The 14477-nt window shown below is 59.2% G+C and overlaps 2 protein-coding genes across 6 annotated transcripts; both read left to right on the top strand.

The window, feature by feature from the left end:
• The first annotated feature begins 513 nt into the window (after nucleotides 1–513).
• Nucleotides 514–10044, top strand: LOC111144131 (GEM interacting protein). 5 transcript variants are annotated; one of them, XM_022498286.1, is made up of 21 exons: nucleotides 516–632; nucleotides 1570–1654; nucleotides 2131–2206; nucleotides 2319–2376; nucleotides 2685–2810; nucleotides 2894–2958; nucleotides 3074–3181; nucleotides 3601–3681; nucleotides 3791–3961; nucleotides 4050–4187; nucleotides 4541–4737; nucleotides 5054–5160; nucleotides 5234–5323; nucleotides 5670–5747; nucleotides 5823–5977; nucleotides 6200–6388; nucleotides 6485–6622; nucleotides 6724–6920; nucleotides 7260–7650; nucleotides 9044–9107; nucleotides 9237–10044. In XM_022498286.1, the coding sequence occupies exons 1-21, from the start codon at nucleotides 614–616 to the stop codon at nucleotides 9608–9610; spliced, it is 2907 nt and encodes a 968-aa protein (XP_022353994.1). In that variant the 5' UTR covers nucleotides 516–613; the 3' UTR covers nucleotides 9611–10044. The 5 variants fall into 5 exon arrangements, with proteins under 5 accessions (XP_022353996.1, XP_022353995.1, XP_022353994.1 ...); XM_022498288.1 differs by lacking the exon at nucleotides 5670–5747 and having other exon boundaries at nucleotides 514–632; nucleotides 5243–5323; XM_022498287.1 differs by lacking the exon at nucleotides 5670–5747 and having other exon boundaries at nucleotides 515–632.
• Nucleotides 10045–11559: 1515 nt separating this feature from the next.
• On the top strand, nucleotides 11560–14458 carry LOC111144147 (lysophosphatidic acid receptor 2). The gene is made up of 2 exons (XM_022498311.1): nucleotides 11560–12851; nucleotides 13566–14458. Exons 1-2 carry the CDS (start codon nucleotides 12110–12112, stop codon nucleotides 13877–13879), a joined length of 1056 nt encoding a protein of 351 aa, XP_022354019.1. The 5' UTR covers nucleotides 11560–12109; the 3' UTR covers nucleotides 13880–14458.
• Nucleotides 14459–14477: the final 19 nt, after the last annotated feature.

The raw sequence follows: 14477 nt of genomic DNA, 5'->3' as shown, positions 1-14477 counted from the left end.
TACTGTAATGAGGGGCTTCAAGAGTCTGATCCAGTTTCCAAAGTCACTGGGGTTGCCCTAGAGCACTGGGGGAACTTAAGATCCCACTGGAATAAGGCCTGCCATCAGGCCTCTCCACCAGGGGGCACCATGGACCCAGTGGAGCCAATATGGGTTCAGGATGCAAGAAGCCCCTGGGCAGGGAAGTCGCTACGTCGCGGAGGATAGAAGATACAGGGATAGGCGCCCCGGACATGAGTGTGCTGGGGCTTTAGAGCCGCGCAAAGATTTGGCGGGGATGGAGCCATGGGGTGTCCAGGTCTGGGATGATCACACTGGAATCTCTGGTCCCACAGCATCTCCCCCTGTCTGTGCAGGGCGCGCGGTACGCGCTTCCGGGCCTCTGGGGCGTGGCCAATCGGCGGAGGTGTAGCTGGGGGCGGTGCCTCTGCTGAGCAGGGGCGTGTTCGGTCGCGGGGCGTCGCTCCGCTGGGCGGGGCTACGCGGAACCCGGGTGGCGGTGGCGGTGGCGGTGGCGGCGGCGGCGGCCGCGGCAGGAAATCGGGGCAGAGCCCCGCCGGCGCGAGATCCCGCCCCAGTCCCGGACCCCGCCGAGAGATCCTCGGGCCCGGCCATGGACGCAGCAGAGCCGGGTAGGCGGTCCGGGATATGGGATGCGAGAGGGACCTCCCCCAACCGTACCCCACTTCCTAAATTGAGTGGTCTCGCCTGCCCTTTCCGTCCAGAGAACGGGGAAAGGAGTCCCAAACGGGAGGGACGCCAGCATCCTCCACTGTGGGGACCCCCAAGCCGAGAGGGGCCCAGAACATCATTCCCTGACCCCCTCCCCCTTTGGAGTCTTCACCCCGGATGCCTGGGGGAGGGGGCCCAGGAAGGGGAAGTGGCCGCTTCTGCTTCTGATATTTGTGATGGGGGCAGGGTGTCACGATCGCTGATGGAGAGGCCGACGCGGCAGAATCTCCACCCGGCTCCTCCATAATCAGGGGAGGGGGCATTGCTGATCTGGAGCCCACAGAAGGGGGGCTGTGGCAGAAGTGTGGCAAGGTCTGACTTGTATTTCCGGCTGTCTTTGTGTCTCTGCTGTGCATGTCTAGTGTCATTCGGTCTTTATGTTCCTCTGGTTTCATTCTGCCCATATGCGTTTGTGCCACAGGCTCTGTGCCGATCTCTCCCACGTGTATTTCCATCTGTCTGGCCTGAGGTCCATGTGGTTCCATTGTCAAGCTGGCTCTCTCCCCAGGGACAGTGTGGCTGCATCTGGGGCATCTGTTTTGTCTCTTTGCTTCTGGGCCCATGTGTGTGTGGGTGTCTCTGTTCCTCCGAGCAGCTGTCCCAGTGCTGGGTTGTGCCTGAGTCCATCTGCCTGCCCCGAGTTGGCTTCACCTCAGGCAACACTGCCTCAGTCCTGACTCTGACATCAGCCCCCATCCCGGACTCTCTACAGGTCCAGAACACTCTCTGTCTCTCTCTTCCCAACCTCCAAACAGCTGGCTAAGAGCCATGGTGTCGGGGCCTCCGTGGGTGGAGGGAGGCTTTGATTGGCCCATGTATGACACTCCCCTCCCCCAGGGCTACCCCCGGCTCCAGAGAGCAGGAAGAGGTACAGTGACATCTTCCGGAGCCTGGATAACCTCGAGATCTCCCTGGGGAACGTGTGAGTCTGAGCCTGGGCCAGCCCCAAATCCCTAACCATTTAGGTGCATTAGGAACCTATAACATCTGGATCCACTTACCTAACAACCAGAGAAGTCTAAGATGAGTCCTTGCAAAACACCTGGAAAATCCCAAAATTCAGCCCCCAAATCCACTGGAAATTCCCAAAATGGTTCTAGGACCCCCATATATCCTTGTGACCACTTAAAACATTTGAGATCCTTATAATCTCACTCTGTGGACCCCAGATTCACCTGGGACCTTTCAAACTCAAGTCCCATTTAGAAAAAAAAAGGAAAGAAAACAAACTCATTTAATCCCCGCCCCCCCGCAGTACCACTCAGACCTCCCAGATACAAGAGATGTCCCAGAGGTGAAATCCAGGACCATCACTCACACTGCTCTGGGCGCCCCCCAACAACCCCTAGGCAATTCCCACTGGGTGGAGGGTGGCATCCTGACGCCCTTACCTCCCAGGACCCTTGAGATGCTGCCTGGAGACCCCGTGCTCTCAGGAGACCCAGAGTCTGACAAGACCCCCACAGCCAATGAGGTGAAGGGTGGGACCAAGGAGGCAGGGAGGAGGGTGTCTCCAGGGGGAGGGGCTCTAGGGGGTTGAAGCCCCTCCCCCGCTTGCTCCTGAATGCTGTCTCCCTCCCCCTCAGACCAGTGAAACCAGCCTTTGGAGTCGCCCCTCCACGGAGGGTCCGGCGCCCTTTACAGGTAGGGGACTTTGAGGTTGGGGAAGTGGGGGCAGAAAGGAGTCCTTCCTTCAGCTAGTCATCAGCCCCTGCCTGTTCCACACACCAGGGACACGGCAGTATACACAACAGAGCTGAGCCCCTGCCCTCAGGGAGCCCCAGGCTCGGTGGAGAAAAGGTATAAAATTGCAACTGGACAAGATCATAAAGGGCTGTTTTGGGGAGCCATAGGGTGTAGAATAGGGGTCACTGGTCTGGTCAGTCTTGGGGCTCAGGGAAAGCTGCCACAGGTCAGGGTTCAGAGGTCAGAAGTCCAACCTCCTGCCCCAGGGGAGGAGCTGGACTTGCGGCTCATTCGGACCACTGGCGGCGTGGATGCAGCTCTGGAGTATGCCAAGACCTGGAGCCGCTATGCCAAGGAGCTGTTGGCCTGGACAGAGAAGAGAGCCAGCCTTGGTGAGGGCCCCTTCTGCCCGACCCCAGGCCCCAGGCAGTGCCCACATCCTGCCCAACTCAGACCCCTGCTGTCTCCCCCCCAGAGCTGGAGTTTGCCAAAAGCATCATGAAGATCGCCGAGGCTGGCAAGGTGTCAATCCACCAGCAGGTAGCCATGACCAGACCCCTGCCCCAGGGTCTGAGCCCTCCAGAACCCCAGCCCTGACCCCCTAGATCCTCAGCATCCTCCAATGCCAACCCTCCCCCCACCCCCACCCCCTCAGAACCACATGCCACTGCAGTACATCTACACCCTGTTTCTGGAACACGACCTCAGCCTGGGAGCCCTGGCCATGGAAACAGTGGCCCAGCAGAAAAGAGATTACTACCAGGTGAGGGGGCCTTGCTGCCCTAACTATCCCATTCATACCTCCCCAGGGGGAAGGCACTTAGCATCAGTGCCATTTTGCTGATGAGGAAGCTGAGGCCCAGGGATGCTGAGGAACTTGCCCAAGGTTACCCAGCAGAGATTCAAACCAGGCTTCCTGTGCAATTGCAAAACTGCTTCTGTTCCTTTGCAGGGTTTGGGGGGGTGGTGAGGGGGGATGGGGCAAAGCGTTGAGTGTTCCCAGGAAGAGAGCTTTGGCATCTCTGGGTCCAGGCTTTAGAAAGGATGAGGTGGAGATCTGGAGGGTGGGGGAGAGTGCAGACCCTCGAGAGGGTCCAGAGGATGAAAGGCACATGGTAGAGGGGAGCAGAAAGACCCGGCATGGCCCTGAGGCAGTCCCCCCACATCTGTCCTCCTTGCCAGCCCCTGGCGGCGAAACGAACTGAGATTGAGAAGTGGCGGAAAGAGTTTAAGGAGCAGTGGACGAAAGAGCAGAAGCGGATGGTGAGGCCTTGGCAGGGTGGGTGGGTGCACACCTGCTGGGCTGACAGAGTAGAGGAAGAGGTGCTGATGGGTCCCCTTCTGTCCCTGCCCCCACCCCCCACGGCCCCAGAATGATGCAGTGCAGGCGCTGCGGAGGGCCCAGCTCCAGTATGTACAGCGCAGCGAGGACCTGTGGGTTCGCTCCCAGGCGTCCCCCGAGGACCCGGCACCCCAGGCCTCCCCAGGGCCCAGCAAACAGCAGGAGCGGCGGCGGCGATCTCGAGAGGAGGCCCAGGCCAAGGTGGGGACCTAGCCCCATACCCGGCCAGAGCTGCAACTCACCCCGCCCCACACTCTGTCCCACATGTGCCCTGGCCTGGTCTTCCCAGGTGCAGGAGGCCATGGCGCTGTACCAGATGTGCGTCCGCGAGGCCAACGCGCGGCAGCAAGACCTAGAGGCCGCCAAACAGCGGATCGTGTCACACGTGCGCAAGCTGGTGCTGCAGGGGGACGAAGTGCTGAGGCGGGTGAGACCCTTTCCCACTGCCACCCCACATTCTCCTTGGGCCCCAGTTGAAGGCCCTCTGCCCCTAACCCATCCCCAGGGCCTAGGACTCCTTCTCCCTAGGCGGCCAGTTTCCACCCTCAGTCCCTGACCACACGTCAGCCTCGGCGCCACCCGTATGGGGTCCTGTCTCCCTCTTCCCCCTCCTCCAGGTCAGGCTCTGACCAGGATCCCCCAGCTGCTACTCATTGCTCGCCCCGCCCCCAAACCCTGGCCGCAATGGCGACTCTAAAGGTCAGGCTCCGCCCCTCTGACTGCAGTTGGTCCTTCCCTCCCCTGCCCGGCTCCCCCCACCCCCGCCCCGCCCTGCTGCAGGTGACCCTGGGACTGTTCAGGCTCCGAGGGGCGCAGGCAGAGCGGGGACCCCGCGCCTTCTCCGCCCTGGCCGAGTGCTGCGAGCCCTTCGAGCCCGGCCAGCGCTACCAGGAGTTCGTGAGGGTGCTGCAGCCCGAGGCCCCGCCACCCCCTCCGCCGGCTTTCTCCTTCCAGGAGTTCGTGCCCGCTGCGCACAGGTGGGCCTCCCTCGGGGAACAGGGTCAGGAATGAGCCCCAGAGACAGTTGCAGGCTGTTGGCACCACAGGTTGAGTACTTGGGGGTCAGAAAACTCAAAGCCTCATTTCTTGGATTTGGTTGCCAAAGCGCTTTTGGGGGTGGGTATTCCAGTTCTGGGAGAGGCTGAACTTTAGGGTCACTGAACTGGGTGCTCACTGGTGTCAAGGCTTCCAGACACAAGTGCTTCGAGTTGGGTCCTCCTAGACGCAATGCACAGGTGTTGTCATCCCAGGGCAGTTTCCTGGTCACCAGAGCCCTCAAACCTCTCCTTTCAGCTCTCCTCTGGACGCAAGAAAGAAGCTCTCCTGCCCCCCACCACCACGGCTGGATGAAAGTGCCTCGGAGGCAGGCCCCTGGGAGGATGCAGGCACAGGCTGGCAGGGTGAGCACAGTGAGAGGGAGGCACGAGTGGTGCCGGGGCAGGGGTCCATCCTAATTGACCTATTCCGTCCTAGGAACTCCAGGCCCAACTCCCGGTGGTGATGCGGACAGTGTGGGTGGTGGCAGCGAGTCCCGGTCCCTGGACTCTCCCACTTCCAGCCCAGGTGGGGCTAGGAGCTGGCCCTAACCCTCCTCCAGTCCCCAGTCCCCGACCAGACTCTGACTTTCCATCTCTAACCTTTCAGTTGACCTTTGACTTACCTGCATCCCTGACCTATTTTCCTCACCCTCTGATCCATTCTCTTGAGCCAGCTTCTGAACCACCCCCCAGATTGCTGACCTGTTCTCCATCCCCCGTCACTGACCTGACTTTCCTCCTGACCTCTGACCCTTTCCCCAAGGGCATCTGTGGGTGGTTCTGGAAAGCCTAAAAACCAGGAATATCTCCTTAGCCCTGGAGCTTCCCCACGACCCCTGTGACCCCCGACCTCTGTGACCCTCTGACTCTAGGCTCTGGCACAAGGCGGTTGGTGAAGTTCTCATCCATAGGCACCGAGTCCTCAGATGACTTTGAAGAGCGAGACCCTGGTAAGGCTGGAAGCAAATCGGGTGTGGTGAGGGGTGGGCGGTGGACCAGACACCCCTGACCCTGTGTCCCCGCAGACCTGGTAGATGGGCTGGAGAATGGCCTAGGAAGCCCCTTCAGGAAGTGGACGCTGTCCAATGCGGCCCAGACCCACCGGCTGCGGCGGCTCCGGGGCCCAGCCAAGTGCCGCGAGTGTGACGCCTTCATGGTCAGCGGGACCGAGTGCGAGGAGGTGTGGCCTGGGCCCATCAACCAATGACCTCTTCTGACCCCAGTGGACCTCCCTGACCCCAGGCACTTCCCTGACCTGAAATCCCTATGCCCCTTCTGCCATTAGGACATGCCCTGATATAAGGATGTCCTATGAGTCTCCCCCACTCCCCAGAGGATCCCTATGACCTCCCTGCTCCTGCTGATCCCTGCTGACCTCCCAACCCTGTGACATTCCCTTCAGTGCTTTCTGACCTGCCACAAGCGCTGCCTGGAGACTCTACTGATCCTCTGTGGACATAGGCGGCTCCCAGCCCGGACCCCCCTCTTTGGGGTTGACTTCCTGCAGCTGCCCAGGGACTTCCCGGAGGAGGTGCCCTTTGTGATCACCAGGTGCACAACCGAGATAGAACAGCGTGCCCTGGGTGTGCAGGTGCTGCCCTGATTCTTGACCACCTCCAGTAGTGACCCAGCACTCCTGACGGCCAGTTGGTAAGCCGGATGTTTGTCTCCTACCCCTGCCCTACAGGGCATTTACCGGGTCAGTGGGTCCCGGGTCCGCGTGGAGCGGCTGTGCCAGGCTTTTGAGAATGGTCGAGCATTGGTGGACATGTCAGGAAACTCGCCTCATGATGTCTCGAGTGTTCTCAAGAGATTCCTCCAGGAGGTGGGTACTCAGCGGCTCGGGGGGAGGGGCTGGGCGGGCTTAGGCTGAGGACCCTCTGCAGCCCACCCACACCCATGTCCCTCCCGCCATTCCACCCCCAGCTCACTGCCCCCGTGGTCCCCTTCCACCTCTACGACGCCTTCATCTCTCTGGCTAAGACCCTGCATGCAGACCCGGGGCACGACCCTGGGACCCCCAGCCCCAGCCCTGAGGTAATCCGCTCGCTGAAGACCCTCTTGGTGCAGCTGCCTGACTCTAACTACAGCACCCTGCGGCACCTGGTGGCCCATCTCTTCAGGTGTGCACTGTCCCCGACCTTGAAATGTGACTTCTGACCCAAGGCACGGATCTGTGACCCCGTCCGTGGACATAACTACTGACCTCTGGGACTGATCCCTGATGCTGACTTCTGATCTTTGCATGTGTTTTCTGAGCTCTGTATTTTAATATGTGACTCTAGACTTTGGGTGCTGACCCCAAACTCCACTGCCAGGCAGGTAGCTGCTGGTCTCAAACAATGACTGGGACACTTAGCCATGACTGGGGCGGGTTGCCATGAGCCTGGCCTACGGCTCCTCTCTGACAGCCAGTGACCACATATTCTGTGCTCTGATCTTTTTCCTCATACCATCCCCAGGGTGGCTGCACAGTTTGAGGAAAACAAGATGTCTGCCAACAACCTGGGCATTGTGTTTGGCCCAACATTGCTGCGGCCACCGGATGGTCCCAGGACAGCTGGTGCCGGCCCTGTCACCTGCCTACTAGACTCTGGGCACCAGGCCCAGCTCATTGAGTTCCTCATTGTATACTACGAGCAAATCTTTGGGATGGACGACCTCCCCATGGCCACTGAGCCCCTGCCCCAAGACCCCAGTCCAGCCCCCGGACCTCTCCTAAACAACAACCCCCAGCCACCACCCTCTGACCTTGCTCCAGATCCCCTGCCCCCAGTCCTAGCATCAGACCCCGACCCAGACCCTGAGCCCCACGGTACCTTGGAGAAGCATCCTGAGGCCACACCTCCTGAGGTAGGAACCCACTGGGCCCATAGACATGGGGAGGGCCTTCTTTCCATTTAATCTTCTCTCTCTCCCATCTTCCTTCCATCACTTTGCCTTTAAACTTTCCTCTTTCATTCCCTCTCTCCCTAAAAGTGAGGAATGGAGTGGTAGGTGATAACAATGGAAATAATAATGAAGGAATGACAGGGTACAGCTCTGCAGAGTTACTAACATAGGTGATCATTTATTCCTGCAACAGAATATTTCTTGAACATATTCTATGTACCAAGCACTGTTGTAGCAGGCATTACAAATACAGCAGTGAGTAAATTATTCAGAGACCCCATCCTTTTGGTGACTGCATTCTACTGGGAAAGAAACCAACAACAAATAAGAAATATGGTATAATGTCAGTTCGTAGGACATTACAAGGTGACAAGTACTATGGAGAAGAAAAGAAAGGGTAGTGCAAGGTAAGAGACATGGAGGGGCACCAAGGAGAGGTGGAGAGCAGTGTGTAGCAGTAAATAGGATGCTGTGGCCAGGTCTCCTGGAAAAGGTAGATTTGAGCAAAGACTGGAAAGATGTGGGGGAGGATTGAGCCAGGTGGAGATCTGGGGAAGGGGATTTCCGAAGGGAATAGTCAGTGCAAAGGCCCTGAGGTGAGAGCATGCCTGATGTGTTTAAGGTGCAGCCCCAAGCTGTAATGAATTAGTGAAGAGAAGGTGGTAGAAAGTGAGGCCAAAGAGGGGTCTGTGGAATGCCATGCACCACGCACCTACTATGTATGGGCATTTTATAGGCCTCCTATTATCATTACCACAGCCCTGAGAGGTAGATACTGTTAGTGAAAACCATTTACAGATGAGACTCCTACTGGTGGCTTCCCTGTCCCTCAGATCCTGCTACACACAACATTCCGGAGAGCCTGCACCTCCCCCGCACGGTGGCCCAGAGCTGGCAAAGGGGCTGTCAGTGAGTGCTGGGTCTCGGAGCCATGGAATGGCTCAAAAAGTGCTCAGGACATGTAGAAAGAACTCCAGCTGCTGTTAGCATTTAGCTAAAGGATCAAATGAAGGATATACAGATACATTGAAAAGCAGGTGTGCAGAGTTGCTGAGCAGAGTAGGGCGGAGACAGGTAGGTGACCTGCTACTCATGCGGACATGGCTAAGTCACTCCCTGGGCTGGCTGGCTGCTGAGCGAGGGTGTTCCTTCCCACATGAAGCCCATAGCTGAGATTAGTAATACTGCTCTTCATAAGGGGATAAGCAGGATTACTATAAAGGGCATTGTTACCCCAGATACCAAAACTGCCAAAGACCTTTTACATATCCAGGAACAAACCCTCAGCTTTCCAAGAATCTCAAAAAACTGGGATTTTATTGTTGGGGTTTTGGTCTTGGGTTTGTTCCTACAGATTCCAACTCCACAAAGTGACCAGAGAGACATGGTTGAGGACACCAGAGAGGAGGGAGGGGAAGGTAAGTATGTTGGGGGGCAGCCCAGGAGTTGTAGGGGTGTTCTTGCCTGGGGTGGCTGGCTGAGAGATGACTCCCAGGAGATATCCAGAGGACTTAGGGGTCCTCAACAATGACCATGCCATCCTGCAGTGTCCAGCCAAGGTCCAGAGGACTCACTGCTGGGGACACAATCCCGTGGTCACTTCAGCCGTCAGCCAGTGAAATATCCCCGGGGCGGCGTGCGGCCTGTCACCCACCAGCTGTCCAGCTTGGCCCAGGTAGCTTCCAAATTGAGCGAAGAGACCCCTGTTGCATCAGTGACCCGAGGGAGTTTGCGGAGGCGGGGACCTGGTCCTCTCACCTCCTCGCCTGAGGGCAGCCCTCTGCGCCGCACACCACTGCCCAAGCATTTTGAGATCACCCAGGAGACAGCCCGGCTCCTGTCCAAGCTACACAATGAAGCTGTGCCCAAGGCCACCTGTTGTCCAGACCCCCAACCTGAGGAAGTCGAGGACCATCTCTGACCATCCCAGCATTCTGACTGAGGAGTAAAGGACTGAGAGGGTGTTCAGTGTTGCGGGGGTGGGGGTGGAATCTGGAGAGTTTCTGTAAGGAAAGACTACATGGCCTGGGAGACTAAAATCCTTGTTGGGACAATATACCAGGATTCCCCCGACTAGACACAGGTCACTGCCCATTAGGGCCACTCAGGTTCAGAGGTGAGTTGGGGTCAGTACTCAGGGTCAATACAAGTCCTGGGATCCTTGGTGTCCACTGTAGTGTCTGACTCCTGAACAGGGCTGCCTTTTGCTACTTTGGATGTGGCCAGTCCCCCACTTCTGCCTACTTCCTTAGCTGACCTCCGGTGACCAGCTTTTGGAAGGTGTGGGCAGCCCGGACTCGACATCCTGGTGGTACCCGGGGTCTGATGACCTGGGAATAAACTGGGTCCCTTATACCCTTGAGTGTCTTTCTTTGCCAGGCGAGGCTGATGGGAGAGATAGGTGAGGGCCGCACCCTTTGACACCGTTTAACCCACCAGAGGAACCAAGGCCCCCTTTCATTCCCAAACATCCTTGAGCACCTACAGGTAGTACTGGCTGGGCCAGGACACCAGGCTGAGGCACACCCGCCCGGCCCTCCCGGAGCTCCAGTCCCCGATCCGGGCCTGCATAATCAAACAAATATAACAAAGTGCAGATAACCGGGACAATGGAGCTGTGTGCTCTGGGCCGTGGGAGCCCAGGGCCGGCACAAGCCGGGGCCGGGCAGGGGGCTGCGGGACCCGGGCCGGGGACGGAGGGCGCGGGGGCGGGATTTCGAGAAACTTAAGTGCGGCTCGAGGGTCAGCTGGGGCAGGAGAGGTCCGAGGGGCACCGCAGGCCGCAGCGCGGGGCATCTCAGTGCTGGAGAGGCGGAGGCGGGGCGGGGGTCCCGGCGGTGGGGGCCCAGTCGGATCAGGGCGTGGCTTGGAACTCGGCGACGGATTGGATGCCAGGGAGCGGGAGGGGTGGGGCCGGGCGGGGGCGCGGACCCTGAGACCACCCGGAGCTTCGCCCAGGCTGTCCGAGGTCACCGCGGGAATTCTGGTGCAGTGAGTGACTCAGCCCCCGGAAGGCTCGAAACTGCGTGCGTGTGAGGTGGGCGAGGACGGGGGCGGGGGTCCCGCGCCGGAAGTGGAGAGGGGCGACTGAGAGGCCGGGAGGAAATGAGGGGGGGGCTGCGGTTCCGGGAGACCTTGTCCTTACCGCGGCTGCGGGGGCTGGGCTCCCCCAGGTGGCGGAGACGGGGCGGGGCTCCCCTAGGTGGCGGGGGCGGGGCGCCGCGCCCAGGCAGGGGCAGGGGCGGGACCCCGCCTCCCGTGCTCTCTCTGCTGCCCGCGCCCAGCGCACCCGGACGCTCCTCCGTTCCTGCGGTGGACTCCAGGCTATGGGTCTGGGGCCTACCCCGACCCTCTGGGAGGCCGTCGGGTCTGCGGCGTGACAGGCGGCCCAGGTGAGGCGGGTACTGAAGGTGGTGGGTGGGCGCGGGTCCCGGGGAGGGAGCGGCACGTGCCTATGGGGCCTGGGCACCGCCCCCTCCTCCCCTCTGCCCCAGCTCCTCCTCCAGCCAGCCTAGGGGCGCCTGGAGGCCCGGCGGGCCACCGCCTCCCTGACCGCCCCCTTTGTCTGGGAGGCCGCCAGGGTCCTCTGTCCCACTCGTAATGCCCAGATGCCCCGCCCGCTTCGGGAGCTCTCGCGCCCAAACCCGCTGCCCAACTTCTGGGGCAGCATCGCTGTCCGCTCTGGTGGATCTGGTCCCTGATGTAGGAAAGAAGGATGACCAAGAAGGAATTCTTGAGACATCTTTGGTACAAAAGGTGGTTTTATTAAAGCTTGGGACAGGACCCATGGGCAGAAAGAGCTGCGCTGGGGTCTTGAGGATAAGTGGCCCATTATATACTCTCAAGTTGGGAGGGGGTTAGGGATAGCCTAAGTCTCTAAGGAATTCTGGAAGCAAGGTTCCCAAGACCTTGAGAGGGCTAGCTCTTGTTGAGAAAAGGTCATTTATTACCATCTAGTAAAACCTGAGTCATGGGACCCTTCCAATGTCTACTGGTGGGCCATATGCTTGGAAGATGATTGCCACCATGTATCTTGGGGAGTTGAGAGATAAAGGAAATTTCCAAAGGAATTTTTTATGTTAAAGCAGACTTACAGGATGTTGAGGTGGGGGGGATGGTGATTGGGCCAGGATTGCCTTTTGCCCTTAGCAAAGTATTAACATCAAGGCAGTTGAGTCCCTAGAAGAATGTCACTCTGCTTGTTTCGAAAACTTGTCAGTGGGCTATTGATAATAAGGAAATTTAATAATTTTTCTTCTGCCTTTGTTTCCCACATCATTCACCAGCACCGCTTTACCCTGAGGCATCTGAGTTTGAGACCCTTGCCCTTCCTGTCCTGACCCTCCCCTCTGGCTGCTGCTCCTTCCTGTGCCCTTCCAACAAATGCCACCTGCATTGACCTCTCCCTCTGTGCCCCCAGATGGCCACCATGGGCCGGTGCTACTACAATGAGACCATCGGCTTTTTCTACAACAACAGTGGCAAGGAGCTCAGCTCCCACTGGCGGCCCAAAGATGTGGTTGTGGTGGCCCTGGGGCTGACTGTCAGCGTGCTGGTGCTCCTGACTAACTTGCTGGTGATCGCAGCTATCGCCTCCAATCGCCGCTTCCACCAGCCCATTTACTACCTGCTCGGCAACCTGGCCGCAGCTGACCTCTTTGCAGGCGTGGCCTACCTCTTCCTCATGTTTCACACGGGCCCTCGCACCGCCAGGCTCTCGCTGGAGGGCTGGTTCGTGCGGCAGGGCCTGCTGGACACAAGCCTAACTGCCTCGGTGGCCACACTGCTAGCCATCGCCGTGGAGCGGCACCGCAGCGTGATGGCCGTGCAGCTGCACAGCCGCCTGCCCCGCGGCCGTGTTGTCCTGCTCATCGTGGGGGTGTGGGTGGCCGCGCTGGGCCTGGGGCTGCTGCCCGCCCACTCATGGCACTGCCTCTGCGCCCTGGACCGCTGCTCACGCATGGCCCCTCTGCTCAGCCGCTCCTACCTGGCTGTCTGGGCACTGTCCAGCCTGCTTGTCTTCCTGCTCATGGTGGCTGTCTATACCCGCATTTTCTTCTACGTGAGGCGGAGGGTGCAGCGTATGGCAGAGCACGTCAGCTGCCACCCCCGCTACCGAGAGACCACACTCAGCCTAGTCAAGACCGTTGTCATTATCCTGGGTGAGTGAGGGCCCTTCCGCTGGCCCAGGGTTGCCAGAACCCTGCTGCCCTCCCCCTCCCCACCCCAACTCCCATGAGACACGGGAGGGGATCATTTGGGTGGGGAATGTTCTCCAAGGAGGTGACATCTGAGCAGAGACCTGAATGCTGGGGAAGGGAAGAGTTCCAGGCAGAGGGAACAGAAGGTGAGAGCCCTGCAGGACCGGGCCAGTGCCTCCAAAGAGGAGAGGAGGCCCGTGTGGCTGGAGAGAAGCAGGAGAGAAGGTCAGCACCGCCTCGAAGGGCACAGGCAAGAGTCAGATTTTGTTTTGAGTTCTGTGGGAAGCCCTCCAGAGTTCTTAGCCGGGAGTGATGAGGTCAGTCCGGCTGGAGAGGGGTCTGAGTCGGGGAGGCAGCAAGGTATATCCCATGTGGATACACTCCCTACCCCACCAAGAACAAGGAGTGAGTCTTCCCTATGAGCCCCTCTTCCCCCCCCAAGTAACTGGCCTGTCCCACAGTGACCTCCTTTCCCCCATAGAACAAATCTCCATGTAGAAGGGTCCAGCGCCCTGTCTAGTGTACCTGTTAGGAAAGGTATCCCTTTCTGGCAGACACATCAGACAAGGGTGTCAGGCCCTGCAAGTTTGGGCCTGACACTCCAGCCCTGAGCTCAGAGCTGGGGGTGCTGGGCCCCCAGAACCAGCCCCACTCACCTTGGGCCCCATCCTGCAGGAGCATTCGTGGTCTGCTGGACACCAGGCCAGGTGGTGCTGCTCCTGGATGGTCTAGGCTGCAAGTCCTGCAACGTTCTGGCCGTGGAGAAGTATTTCCTACTCTTGGCAGAGGCCAACTCACTGGTCAACGCTGTGGTGTACTCATGCCGAGACGCTGAGATGCGTCGCACCTTCCGCCGCCTCCTCTGCTGTCTGTGCCTTCGCCGGTCGCCCCACGAGTCTGCCCGCTATGCTCCCTCTACCCGAACAGGGGCCAGCACGCGCATCATGCTTCCAGAGAACGGCCACCCCCTGATGGACTCCACCCTGTAGCCAGCCTGGGACTTCAGTGCGCTGAGGCAAATGCCCTATTAGAGCCCCCCGTCTGCTTGTAAATGCACCGGGCTCGACCTGAGCTGCAGGACAGACCCTCAGTCCGCCTGGCACAGCTCCCCTGCCAGCCTTCCCTGGGCTCATGGCTCTGCCTGACGTAGGGCCTCAGGGCGTGGGGTCATCTTGGAATGCGCAGGAGACAGTCAGAGGGGGTTCAGGAATCTGTTCTTCAATCATCTCATGCCATGGGGTTTTTTAACTGACATTTTCTGGTTTTACTGCCCATCCCTGGTAAACTCTGTGGACCACTTCCTTGTCCGTGGCGGTGTGGGTGTTAGACCGGGGAGAGGAGGGCTGTCTCAGGCCACTTTGCCCAGTGCGACAGGGTAATGAGGCTCGCCCAGGGATGCACCATCTGCCCGAAGCTGATTCTTTAGGGGCATGGACTGAGGGGTGCTGAGCATGAGCTAGGAAAAGATTTGTGGCCTCTTGGAGCTTCTGGGGTCTTGCCTGTCCCAATTAGAATTGAGGGGGGTCTGTGGGGAGAGCATGATACAAGGAGTAAACCTTTCTTTCCACTGAGGTCTCCAGAGCATTT

Source organism: Enhydra lutris, unplaced genomic scaffold (genome assembly GCF_002288905.1).
Source record: "Enhydra lutris kenyoni isolate GAN:26980312 unplaced genomic scaffold, ASM228890v2 scaffoldscaffold10, whole genome shotgun sequence".
Classification (NCBI taxonomy): domain Eukaryota; kingdom Metazoa; phylum Chordata; class Mammalia; order Carnivora; family Mustelidae; genus Enhydra; species Enhydra lutris.
This window is presented reverse-complemented; position numbering and strand designations above follow the sequence as displayed.

Coding starts and splice junctions, on each gene's coding strand:
- LOC111144131 (XM_022498285.1), top strand. CDS start 1,501: ATGGTGTCGGGGCCTCCGTGGGTGGAGGGAGGCTTTGATTGGCCCATG. Junction 1,653..2,130: donor TCGAGATCTCCCTGGGGAAC/GTGTGAGTCTGA, acceptor CTTACCTCCCAG/GACCCTTGAGATGCTGCCTG. Junction 3,962..4,049: donor GAGAGGAGGCCCAGGCCAAG/GTGGGGACCTAG, acceptor TGGTCTTCCCAG/GTGCAGGAGGCCATGGCGCT.
- LOC111144147 (XM_022498311.1), top strand. CDS start 12,110: ATGGCCACCATGGGCCGGTGCTACTACAATGAGACCATCGGCTTTTTC. Junction 12,852..13,565: donor GACCGTTGTCATTATCCTGG/GTGAGTGAGGGC, acceptor CCCATCCTGCAG/GAGCATTCGTGGTCTGCTGG.